The sequence below is a fragment of the Mya arenaria genome, chromosome 13 (genome assembly GCF_026914265.1).
Source record: "Mya arenaria isolate MELC-2E11 chromosome 13, ASM2691426v1".
Classification (NCBI taxonomy): Eukaryota; Metazoa; Mollusca; class Bivalvia; order Myida; family Myidae; genus Mya; species Mya arenaria.
The window spans coordinates 23,362,617-23,375,488 of NC_069134.1; the positions used below are offsets into that span (position 1 = coordinate 23,362,617).

Here is a 12,872-nt window from a genome sequence, read left to right on the forward strand (position 1 = left end):
TTATAATTAATAACTGTGATTTTTATCAGATTCAATTGGACTATTATCAACTCAAATGAAAGTACCGCTCATTTGAGTCAATTTTAATTAATGTTTTCCTATATGTATATATTCGGCCGATGTCGGACGTCTCGATAATGACCACACGGTAAGATCTCGGAATGAAATCCCGCTGCTCGCGTGAGTTTGAGATTATCGCATTAATAAAGATGAGAGTTGCCAATCCATGGTTTATAGGTCCGTGATTATATACATTCTGTTTGTCTGAAAAAGGAAACTTTGATTTATAAATGTGAATATAATGTGAATTATTTAAAAATAAAAAAAGTTAAATTATATAATTTCTTGTTGTTACTTAAACTGACGCGTAATCAATATTAAAATAAAGAAAAAAACACAAAAAAAATAATGGCAGTTAAAATGTAGATTTGATATATTTATATATTATTTATAAGTAATATTTTAAAACGTTTGATATTCTTACTTGGTAAAATTGTCAGATTTATTAATATACAAATAATGTTGATTGCACTTCATTTTGTAAAATAAAGGTTTAAAAATGTTTTGGAATAAAATATGTATGCATACATACATATAAAAAAAAAGTGGGGGGCGTTTTTCGGGGGCTATTTGACCAATTTTAAAATGTGAGTGGGGGCTATTTGACCAAAATGGGGGCTATTTGACTTGGGGGCTATTTGACTAGCGCCTGGTTTAGCTGATACCGGTCTCTTTTTGAAGAAAAGAGAATGAGGGTACTAGTCTAAGTTCATAGACAATTCGCCCATCCGTTATGACTAGATCTGTACATAAGGGCAGTGGTTTTTCATGAGTGACATACGCATGCGCACCATGAACGGGCGGAAATTCAAAGTTGAACCAATTTAATATAAAGGATGTGTATTAAAACCTATGTTTAAGACACTAGGTAGGAAACATTTTGCTTATATTTTCATATACAGCGAAAGGCATTGGTTCTTGACATTTTATTCAGATGGTATATCGCAATTTAAAATCAAAACCATAACAAATAAACAACTCGACACGCTTGTTTATTTTCACAGGCGCAAGTCACATAATCAAAAATCGGCCTATATATATGTTTATTAATCAACTATTACGTACTTGACGAGATACAGAGACAATTGCGGTAGCAATACAAGACAATTGAAGACAATAAATGCCAGAATTCGTCCAATATCGACCAAACTCGGCTAATATTAGCTAAAGAACTTCAGCAAACATGTTATATATTACTTTTGGATGTGTTCGCTGAAGAGAATGCCATATCAAAACCCTACCAGAATTCGTGACATTTTTATGTCACGCTGTTATTTCACTTGTATGCATTGTACAGACAAAATAACTGTATTCTCAGGTAAATGAAGTAAAATGTAGTTCACAAACACATTTTCAACACCAAAAAACGTTTTAAAGATAGTTAAATTGGCTACCAGACAAATTGGCCCCTTACCAAATCGGCCCCTAGCTCAAACGGTTACCTTTTCGACCCCCTTACCAAATCGTCCCCATCCCGTAGACGTTTCGGCCCCTGATTACCGAGACGTTTCGGCCCTCATTTTTATTTTATTCTTTTATTTCTAAATATAAGTAAAAGACATGTAATTTCATTTTTTTTATTTTAATAGACAAAGCTATATACATGCATACAAAGGTCAGTGCTCCAGCTAGCCCGTTTTTCAATGGCGCAGCGCCCGTGCCCCTTTTCTTACCGCCCTGCCCCCTTTTTGAGTAGTGCCCCTTTCACACATGCTCTATTAGCCCCAAATATCCCGTTAGTGCCCTTTTTACTATTGAAATCATTATAAAACATTGACAGCCCTTAATCCGCTGTCATAATTGAGACAAATTACGCAATACTTGTGATAATAGTGTTCCTGCTAGGTGTCACCATGCCCCCATTGATTAAAATATGCCGTACTGCCCTTTCATCTTTCCATGTGCCTTGACCAAGTCATATGACAGCTAATTGTGTATTTGTGTAGTGAGCAGACGACCTGTGTATTCATAATCGGTCATCTACTAATCCGATAATTAGGATGAGCCAAATAGGGAAACATCGGCAGGAGGCGTGCCTATTGAATGTCAGCCAATCAGAATATACATTGAGAACTCGTTCAACCAATGATGAAAGTTCGTAAAATGCGATAGAAAATGCGAAGGGATGGTGAAAAATGTTGTGAAGCGCAATTAAATCTTTTAAAATAATTGTTTATTGTATTGTACAGACGAGACTAGCCATTTTCAACATTGTTGATTTGAAGCAGACGGCACTGCCGATATGTAAACATAAGAAAGGTGGCGCTAATGTACAATCAAATACATCACATTTTCAGTTAATGTTTTGAAAGTTTGTTTATAAAATATTCATGATGAAAATTTCTTCGTAATCCACAAAATTATGTTGATACTTTATTTAGTATTTACTTATCATGTCCACGATCTTGTCAAAATTCGCCGAAACCGCCATTTTATCAGAACGATTTTCGGAGTTATTTTATCAATGTTCTATGTTTAATAAGTGATTTTTTAAACCAGGGTAGTGATTTTTATTGTCATTTTATTCTAAAACATCAGCATATTAAACATTATTTTACCAAAGACAATTAAATAACAAACAGGCTGAATGTAACATTCGTACCCAAACCCGATCGTACCAAACTAAGATTCGTCCCCTACATTTTTTTTTGTGTGTATCTATTTATTTGATGTTTAACTGTGTTTGTTTTTGTCTTCATCTTACAAACTTTTAAAAGAAACATGTGACATTGCACTAAAGAAGATGCCAAACAAGTACAATCATACTACCACAGACAAAAAGACAAATTTTAATTTTGATATTAAAACACACCCTTCTAAATTTTGAGAAAAAACAAAAACACCATTTTGTATAAGTCTGAAAATCATGGAAAATGATTTAAATTGAGTATAAAAACAAAACAAATTCTAGGGGGAGACCCCCCCCCCCCCCCTTGTGACAGGGGTGGACCCCCCCCCCCCCCCACAACCTCTACACGACTCATGTAGCTTGCCCTTTTCAAAACTCCACCCTGCCCTTTTCAAATCCTGGCTGGAGCACTGAAGGTATAGATAAAAATAGATTTAAAGAAAATATCTGTACACTTGAAAACATATTTTTATTTTATTTGTTTTATTTGTAAATATAAGTAAAAAACATGTAATTTCATTTTTTTTATTTTAATAGACAAAGCTATATACATGCATACAAAGGTATAGATAAAAATAGATTTAAAGAAAATATCTGTACACTTGAAAACATATTTTTATTTTATTTGTTTTATTTGTAAATATAAGTAAAAAACATGTAATTTCATTTATTTTTATTTTAATAGACAAAGCTATATACATGCATACAAAGGTATAGATAAAAATAGATTTAAAGAAAATATCTGTACACTTGAAAACATGATTAAAACTATTAATCTTATATTGAATACGTATGCAAAACCATACTGGGTTAAAAGGTGTTTTTAGACAGACGGTCTTATGGCGAATTGTCACATTCCACAGAGGTATTAGGCGTTGGAATTGTGACACTTTGTGTTTACAAGCTTATAAATACGTCTACAAGGTTTGTTCCGACTTTCCCAACTGCTAATACTCACACTTACAGAATAATACCAATTATCTCTTCACACCTCAAACAGAATATTATTTCACTCTTTTATTACGGATATATTGTTTTACTCTTTTTAAAATGCATATTTGTTGTAGAATATCTGTAGAACTATCAAGTTGTCACTTGTTTGCAATTCATATCTAAAACAAACATTACTCAGGTATAATATGAAAAGGTAATGATTTCGGCGTTATATATACTGCAAGGTTCATGCTGCGTGGTACATACAACACAAAAAAAAAGAATATGTACATCGCGCATGTCTGTAGGATCTACAGAATTATGTTTAAACACCCGTTTATGATACAATAAACATAACAAAGAAACATAGCAAAAATTGTATACTAGGGAATCACAAGTCAGACACATGTGTAATCGGGAATGATAGCAAAATAAAAACCACGAAAGCCAGTCTAGTGTCAATGACAACAGCTTTGATATACCTTTGGCAGTACTTGCATTTTAGTCTAAATAACATGAGTTATGGGAGTACTCGGCGGTAAACATAGCCATACCTGGAAAGTGTTATACATTTCTTTACGTGTTTTGTGTCTATAAAACATATTTCTTGCACCTACATGTATCGCAGACTCGAGGCTGCCAACGGTCACATACACCGCATATAAACTTTCTTAGATTTTCTAACATTTTATATTAAAAATCAGGGTTAATAGTTACGTATTTAGATTTTAATTATATTTTTTATATCAGTCATATCAATGTTTGCATGCATATTTGTCTATTTGTCAATTTAAAGATGTTATTTACAACGTATTTACAGATCTCATTTACATTTATAAGACAAATTACAATGTTTTCCTTTAAACTCAAGACAAAAAATAAAATAAAATTACGGGGCCGAAATGTCTCTGTTGAAAATCACTAAGGGGCCGAAACGTCTCGAGTCATTTTAATTAAGGGGACGAAATGGCAGGGCCGAAACGTCTTAGGGGGCGATTTGGTAGTAGGCCGATTTGGTATGGGGCCGATTTGTCTTGCTCCCGTTAAATTAGCATTTTAATAAATCCTATTACAAGCATTCCTTTCCTAGGTCATAGTTGTGTTCAAATTTAATCACGGGACACCAAGATTTTCAGAAAATCCCCATGTGACCTACATTTGACCTCACAAATGAAGTGTTATTTTGCTGTATTATTTCTATTTCGAATAATTAGTAAATAACTAAAAACAAATTTGGAATAAATCAATTGTGTTTACTTATCAAAAGGTATTTTCAGCCTTACTGCAATTGGATTCAACTATATGAACAATGTGAATCCGATGCTATAAATAGAATCCATCGACGTCATCATGGTCATATGACTGCATTGCATCATCAAACTCAGTTGATTCTGGTTGACTTTACTATGGGGGTTACGCCTTAACTTTAATGTGTAGTAAACATCAAAAAAATAAATATCAACATTAAAGTTATGGAAGCCAGAACTAGGCTACTATGAGTTTCCTCCGTTTTTATTGGCTACAAAACTCGCCTAATATAGGATTTGAGAAATGGGCCATTTTCATTGGCTGTCAAAACTCGCCTACTATGAAAAATATGCTGGAAACTACTTTTTAAAGATAGCCATTTTGTTTTCTGTTTTCTGACTGTTTGTTGTTGTTGTTTGTCGATTTATGGCGTCGTCGTCGCCTATGGTCTCTATGTACTTTATCGAATATTTTTGCCGATATCATCTTTGTGCTTTATTCTATGTACTTGTACTCTTGTTACTGTTTTTTTTACTCATTTTTTGACTCGGACAAATAACTAGGCCAATATGAAATCACCTAATTAATAACATTATATTATTAAGATATATCTTATTATAGTATATAGCCCATACTGGTTGAGAAGCAGTTTCTGACGGAAAGCAGTTTCCGACAAATCGCTTTTTCGCGTACTTTCTTTCGATCTTCATAAAGAAGGTATTGCAATTCAATTATATGGTTACTAGGCAATCAAAAGTTGGACGTTTTTACTGAGACACGTAAATAGCTTTTATTTATTATTTAATGTTTATTTTTCAATTTGTACACAGACTTGCATGTGGGGGATCGTCACGCGCAGCGCATGCGTGTGAACCTAATTTGCATATCTATGAATAGCTACAAGGTTGTCCTTAATTGACTTATACAAACGATGATCATTGTGTACATATTTGCAAACACTGTTGCCATGCTAGTTTCACACCCACATTCACTAAAATGATTACAAACACAAGTTCTTATTAGAAATGAAACAAAATATCATTGATATTTAGTGTCTGTCTGATTTCCAGAATGATGATTGACTGGCGTAAGTTTTTAGGTCTAAGTTTTTGTAAAAGCTGAAAAATTAAATGATAGTTTTCGTATTATAGTCTTCCATTTAGTATATTGAATAAATGGATAAAAAACAATAGGCACCTAAAATCTGCCGCATATTTGATTTGTCGGAAACTGCTTCTCGTCAACAGCTAATCAGAACAGTGCAAGTACCCTCTTGGCGCCCCACTTAGATACACTATATGTGACGTTACACATGTGAAAAATATATCGACAATAGCAGCTTGAGCTGTAGTCATCTAAAATGTAAACAATTTTAGTAGGAATTTTAACACGTATGAATACATCAATAAACACTTGTAAAAACTGTTGGAAACTGCTTCTCAACCAGTATAGAACATTAAAAAAAGTTTGTGTCAACAGGGATGATAAAATTCCGGAATAATCTGGAATTCCGGATTTAAGGCCTCACGGATCAATTTCGAGATTAATGTAAATCCGTTGAGTTTTTTCTAGGGGGAAGGGTACAGGGAGCGATTCGAGCTCAGTTCAAACAATTTGGGTACGAAAGGTGAGTTTTCCGGAAGTGTTAATCCGGAAATTAACGAACCTATTTACGTCTTGGCAATCGAGCTATATGATTGGTTAAGATAGCATTCGGTGATTACGGAAATTACCGATGGGACTAGAAGACAGTATCCGGATGGCCTCTGTGTATATGACAGACGACGAAGACGACCACCAACTTCTAAAAACATTGAATCGTCGATTTTAAGGGTATATGTCCATTTATTTTTAAGAGAAATTCCCGAAACGTTTCTTTTTAAGTTAATAGAAAGTGATCAAACTGAGAATTAATTTTGCGCATGTAGCATTATTTCGAACATCCCAATTCGGATTGTGTCATAATAATCAATTTTTATATTACAAATATTATTTGGCCGATTGAAGTTTACGCTGTAAACCGTTTCTTTATTATTCCCATAATGTTTGAAGCATTGTTGACCATAATGGGAGGTTCAAATGAATTTTGGTTTGGTTCAAATTAAAAAAAAATGAATAAATATTTTGTAGTAGTAATATACAGTATATTACGTAGAGGCAGTCATTTTATTTTCAATTTGAGACAGTTCAACAAAACTTCCTGAGGACCCAGTTTAAGTGAGATTTCAATTCTATTGTTGTAATTTGTATTTCCAGGTATGTTTACCTGTATGGTAACAAGTCAGAGATAAACAGACAAAGCACTTCCAGTTGTTCCTGTCAATGACTGACAGTTCAATCCAGAGGCCATGATACTTGGATTTATGGCTGAACATGCTCCCTGGCACCACAGCAGTGTGTCTTACTTAATTAAGACACTTGCCAAAGATACAAAAGCTCTCTGCGAATTAAAACTTCAAAGGTGTACAGCATCATACAAGATGACTTAGGCCTAAAAAAAATTACATTTGGTTTGGGTTACCCGACCCGCCGTTTTTATAGTCAGTTTGAAAAAAAAATGAAAAAAAAAAAAAAAAAAATCTCGTTTTTTTTTTAAATTGCTTTTTAATATTAAGTTTAAACCTTAAATGCTTATACAGAAGATAGATTTAACACCATTCTCCAATGATGAAAATTATTTTCTTATATAAAACCTAATAAAAAATAATAATAATAAAAAAAAAAAAGCCTACCTACCCTACCTATTTTTTTTAAGGATGTAACCCTAACCAAACAATTTATTTTTTTAGGCCTTACGGAGTGGCTAGCCATTTCAATGATGAACATGTGGAGGAGTTAATGGATCTCGATTTTGTTTCAACTAAGACAAGTTAACAAACACAAACAATGAGAAAACTGTTGCAGCTATTTTTCTGGCATAGAGAAAGAAACAGTGTTGAGACATTTGGCCTCCTTAAAAATCACAAGGGCTGATTCTGAATCAATTTTCATAGAATTTGAAGGGCTGTTTGAGAGACTTGAACTGCCGTGGGACAATCTAGTTTGTGTGCTACTGGACTCATGTAACACCATGAGGGGAAAAAATCTGGCGTGGGGACTAGAATACGTCAAAGTCCAGCATGTCCACAACGGCTACACTGCCAAAGCATTTAAGTCCCGTTTGGATATTACTTGTAATAATATATATAATAATTAGTAACATTATATTCTCATCAAATGTGCAGAAAATTGAATAAATACTCTTATGATACATAAAAATTGAATAAATAACACTTTTACAATAAACATTTGCAAGCATGATAATTGATATGTTGTTCATTATTATAAATCAAACATCCCACAGTGTAGACTGTTCATACACAGGCATTTGATCATAGACAGTTGAGTTTTATGGAAAGTGGACAACTGAACCAAAATTGTCAGGTACATGTCTAATGCCTGTGACTTATTGTTCTGATTGTGGATGTCTCATGTTGAACATAATTATATCTACCAAACCGAAAGGTGTACTCCTTGAACACTTTTCTAAGGCAAAAAAGGGTATTAGAATCCCTGAAATACAGAAAGCTTTGGGGGGCTTTGCCCCCCTGGTCTCCCACCAGGGCTTTGCCCTGGACCCATCGGGGGCCTTCAGCGGCCCCCTGAACCCCACGCAGAGATTTTCAGGATTGGCAACTTGGCTCTGTTATCATCTCTGGTCAAGTACCTGTGTTTATTTTCATATTTTAAAAATTAATATCTTCAAGTCTTCATCCTGTCCCTGATATTAAGATTAAGTATTGTAATTGTTTGACTTTTTGTTACTTCTAAGCTGTTTTTATGCGCTCTGATACTTGAGATGCCTCAATATAAGACAAACTACAATAGGAGGGAGCAAAATGATTTGACACCAGTACCTTTTTGTAGTAGGCCTCCTACCTCCTTATGCATTGGCCCCTCTTTAACCATAAACATCCTGTGAAATTCCCAATCAATTTTAAATAAACCTGTTAAATGGCATCATTTTAAACTAAGTATAAAAACAAAATCAAAATTTCAATTCCTGTGTTCTTATTTGTGAGCAAAGCAAAGATAGATCCGTCGAAGGTAAATTCCTGTTTGAATGAGGTTATAACCCAATGGAGGGTTGTTTTGCAGAACAAAATGTGTCATAAAAGCATATGATTTTCAGACACTTTAATTGGCTTACCAGCAAAGTCAGTTAATAAATTCTGATTACTATCGATCAGCAATTTGTTTGCCTTTATTACAAATAAGTTGATAATCATGTTTTCTTTTGACATTTATCAAAAAGAAATAAAGTAATTCATCAAATCAGTTTTTGCATGTTAACAAACAACTCTACCATTGGGAGTTGTCTGTTTACATACAGTTTCATTCACAGACAGTGGTTTTACTCTGTCATTATTGCCTGTTGTAAAACTTCCCTCAAAATATAAATTATACAATATATATATTTTTTTAATTGCGGGATTTTTATACCCAGCTGGGAGACAGTCTGGCAAGGATAAAAATTCAGAGGAATTTTACCCGCCATAGATATGCCATATATGTTTTTAGATTCCTTAAATGTTGTTTTAGAGTGATATATCTACTGCTTTATTGATACTTCAATCCATTAAACAGACTGGGGCGCTTATAGGAGAGAGTCTTTTGCAGGAGGTTTTCATCTTCGGATATTTACCATCTGTGAAAGTTCTCTCTTTGTCAAAAGTGTTTCATTAATGAGAAAGAGACTCTTTGGAGGGAATATTTTTGGCAGATAGTTTGTCTCTTTGGAGTGTATCTTCAGCAGATAGTGTATCTTTTAAAAGAAGTGTACTTATAAACATTGTGTTTTCTTTCAGTTGAAGTGTACCTTTTAAAAGTAGTGTATACAATTGGGTATTCTTTCAGATGAATTGGTTATTTTAGGAGATAATGCTCTATTTTTGATAGTTCCTTTTTCCACATGGTTTCTCTTTGAGCAAAGTGTTTGATTAATACCCAAAATCTTGAATTTAAGGGCTTTTTTCAAAATCACCAGGATATTTTGGGTAGAGGAAAACAAAATATCTTTTTCATAATTTTACTTTCATAGCAATCCCAGACAGATGATGGTATGAGAAACCTATTAACCTAACCCTTGAGTTTTAGATTTCAATCTTAGTCCTATACCGGTATGAATGACAATTGGTGTACTGGTCTGACAGACAGCTCCGTTGTTGATCTCAATCTGGGTTACCCCAACTTGAGCTTTTAAGCAAATATCTTCATCTAAGAGTCATCAATTTGAACATTTGAAATTTGTGTACATTTTTTGTATATTTATAACATCTTTGTTACATCAAAGAAATACAATTATTACTGTAATAATAGGATTATATAAGATTGTTACTGTTAAGGATTCTCCATTGTTTTAAGATTTATTTCAGGGTGACCAGCTTATTTAAGCGAGTCGATAAAATATTAAAAAAAGGTTCATGTGAATATCATATGAACATTTTCACACATTTGGAGGAATTAAAAGATTTAGATTTGATTAAAAATTGACCCCGTCTTATAAACGAGTCGAAACAAAAAGTACCAAATTTCATGGGCAAAGTTAGGGGTCGTCTTATAAGCGGATCGCCTTGAAGTCGAGAAAATATGGTAATTGCTTTCTTTACCAGGTCCCAGCAATAAAGAGACAAGATGAGCTGGGCCGCTGATGAATGGAAGGTGGACCTGTCCCACCAGGCACGGCAGAAGGTGGAGCAGCTAGAGGGACAGCTCAATCGCCTCAAGAAGGAAGCAGAGATGAAACAGTTCAAGATGGACAGCATGGAACAGGTACTGACTACTGATTTGTAACAATAGGGCCACTTTTTTCAATTATGCATTGAAAGTAGATTTTTTTTTCCTTTCATTAGGCCACACCAAATTAATGTTTAGTTCCTCGGATTTTTGCCTAAAAAAATTGGAGCGAGCGAGCGAAAAAAAATAAAAATATAATTTTGTCAGTTTTCATAAAAACCGAAGTGAGCGAAGAGCGAAAAATATATTTTTCCTTATATTCAATATAAATAAGAAAGATTGTTCAAAATAATTGCCCTTAAACCCATTTTAATGCCATCTTGAACTGAACCTCTAATGGACATTGGGAAAATGTCGGAATACATACTATTTATTCATCCGTGTTCAGTACAAACATTATATGGATAAATCTAATTTCTTATATAATTAAAACGTACTTTAATATGACATTCATTTATAATAATAAATAACCTTGCTTTTAGTAAAAAGTTTGAAACGACTTATATAAATCTACCTGAATCAGTTTAACATAATATGCAACTGTATTTAGACATAACTTAGGATTGATTTTGGATTTGTAAAAAATGATCACTTACACAATGGCATCATCAAACATCAGATTCCATATAACATAGACTAAATTTTGTTTTTATTATCACAGGAAATGCAATGACATGTGCTTATTAAAACAAAAAGAATCAGGGTATTTTTCAGAGTACTTTTTTGGTTATTTAGATGTTTTTATGCACCAGCCAATTGTATATGCCCCCCCCCCCCCCCCCCCCCCCAAGTACGGAATAGCGGGGACTTTGACTTCCGGTCTCTCAACACCCGGGTAAAATACCCAACCTGCTGGGACACACTGCTGGTAAAATCCCTGCCAAATGACCCCGCAACCCTGAATACCTATGTGAGGCCCATTCCCGACAATTTTCAATATGAAGACAAAACCACATTCACTAGGCACTGCAGGGCCACCTGAAAGGTAAAAACACAGCCCATTGCCTCTGCTGTCCCCGGTTTACCCCTGGAACAAGGGCAAGGGGTGGGCGGGGCAGTGGTTACAATTGACAAGCGCATTACAATCCCGGATTATGTTGCAAATAAAAACAAAATATAAGGTGATAAACTTAGGCTTACTTATGTTGAGGTATATCCAGACCAGTGTTTATATCGCTATTTGTGAAAAGATATTTGTTCAAAACTGTTGCTTTGTCAGAATTTGATCAAAAATGAGCTTGATACAATCATCAATTTGGACCAAACAATGACTCATGTTCCAGTTAAGTTGACCTGTGACATCTTCAGCATCGTCGTAACGAGGTAAAATGTTGGTCCCTTGTATTATGACTTGAATAAAATAGTACTAAGTTGATCATTCCGATTTCCATTCAAAACGAGTCACTAATTACGCAATATAATCGCTACCAGTCTCAGATACACATGCTTTATTGCATAATGGTTGCTTTAAATAATGATCCTTTAGTGTATGAGACGATCAACAATGACTTCAAGCATGCTCAAAACATATTTATTGTCAAAAATAAGATTTTAACTTCCAGCCACATTGTTTATTATAGCGGCCATTTTGATTGAATTTATTGAACCCATGCTAAACCGATCGATATACAGTATAAAAACACTACGCATCGGTAACTTCTCTTTACAAAAACATGAAAACTAGCGTAGAAAAATAATACGTGATTATTTTTAGCCTTTTAATAAATTATTACCTGAAAAAAATCTGCTTGGCGATCAAAATGGAGGTGCGGGCGCACAAAAAAAATAAAAATATTTTTTTTACATTTTCAAAAAATAGGAGCGGTAAATCCGCGGAACGAAATATCAATTTGGTGTGGCCTTATTTTTAAGAGATTTTAGGTCTATTGTCAAAAACATGAACAGCAGTTTAGCTATAATATAAAGAAAGCAATTCCCTATTCCTTTAAGTTACATTCTCATTCTGCCCATAGGTTATACAAAAGGAGAAGCGACGTGCAGAAGATGAACGTTCTGAACAGTCCGCACTTAAGCGTGAGGTCCAGTCATTGTCAGAGGCCTGTCAGGATGTGGAACAGAAAAGACAAAAACTTGCCACTGACTTACACAGCAAGGACAGCCACATTAACGCTCTCAATGGGCAAATAGCCCACCTCAAGAAACAGCTGGAAGCTGATAATGCCAAGGTTCATATTTAATGTTATTTTTGAATACTTGAACGGATCAC

The 12,872-nt window shown here is 34.2% G+C and overlaps 1 protein-coding gene across 1 annotated transcript in view; it reads left to right on the plus strand.

Annotated features, from left to right (window-relative positions):
* Positions 1-840: 840 nt before the first annotated feature.
* LOC128214039 (centromere protein F-like) overlaps positions 841-12,872 on the plus strand; it is a 29,666-nt gene continuing 17,634 nt past the window's right edge. Inside the window, exons 1-3 of the mRNA XM_052920268.1 lie at positions 841-928; positions 10,522-10,681; positions 12,619-12,831. Coding sequence (XP_052776228.1) covers positions 10,544-10,681; positions 12,619-12,831 — 351 coding nt within the window. The 5' untranslated portion in view covers positions 841-928; positions 10,522-10,543. The remainder of the gene's footprint in view (positions 929-10,521; positions 10,682-12,618; positions 12,832-12,872) is intronic.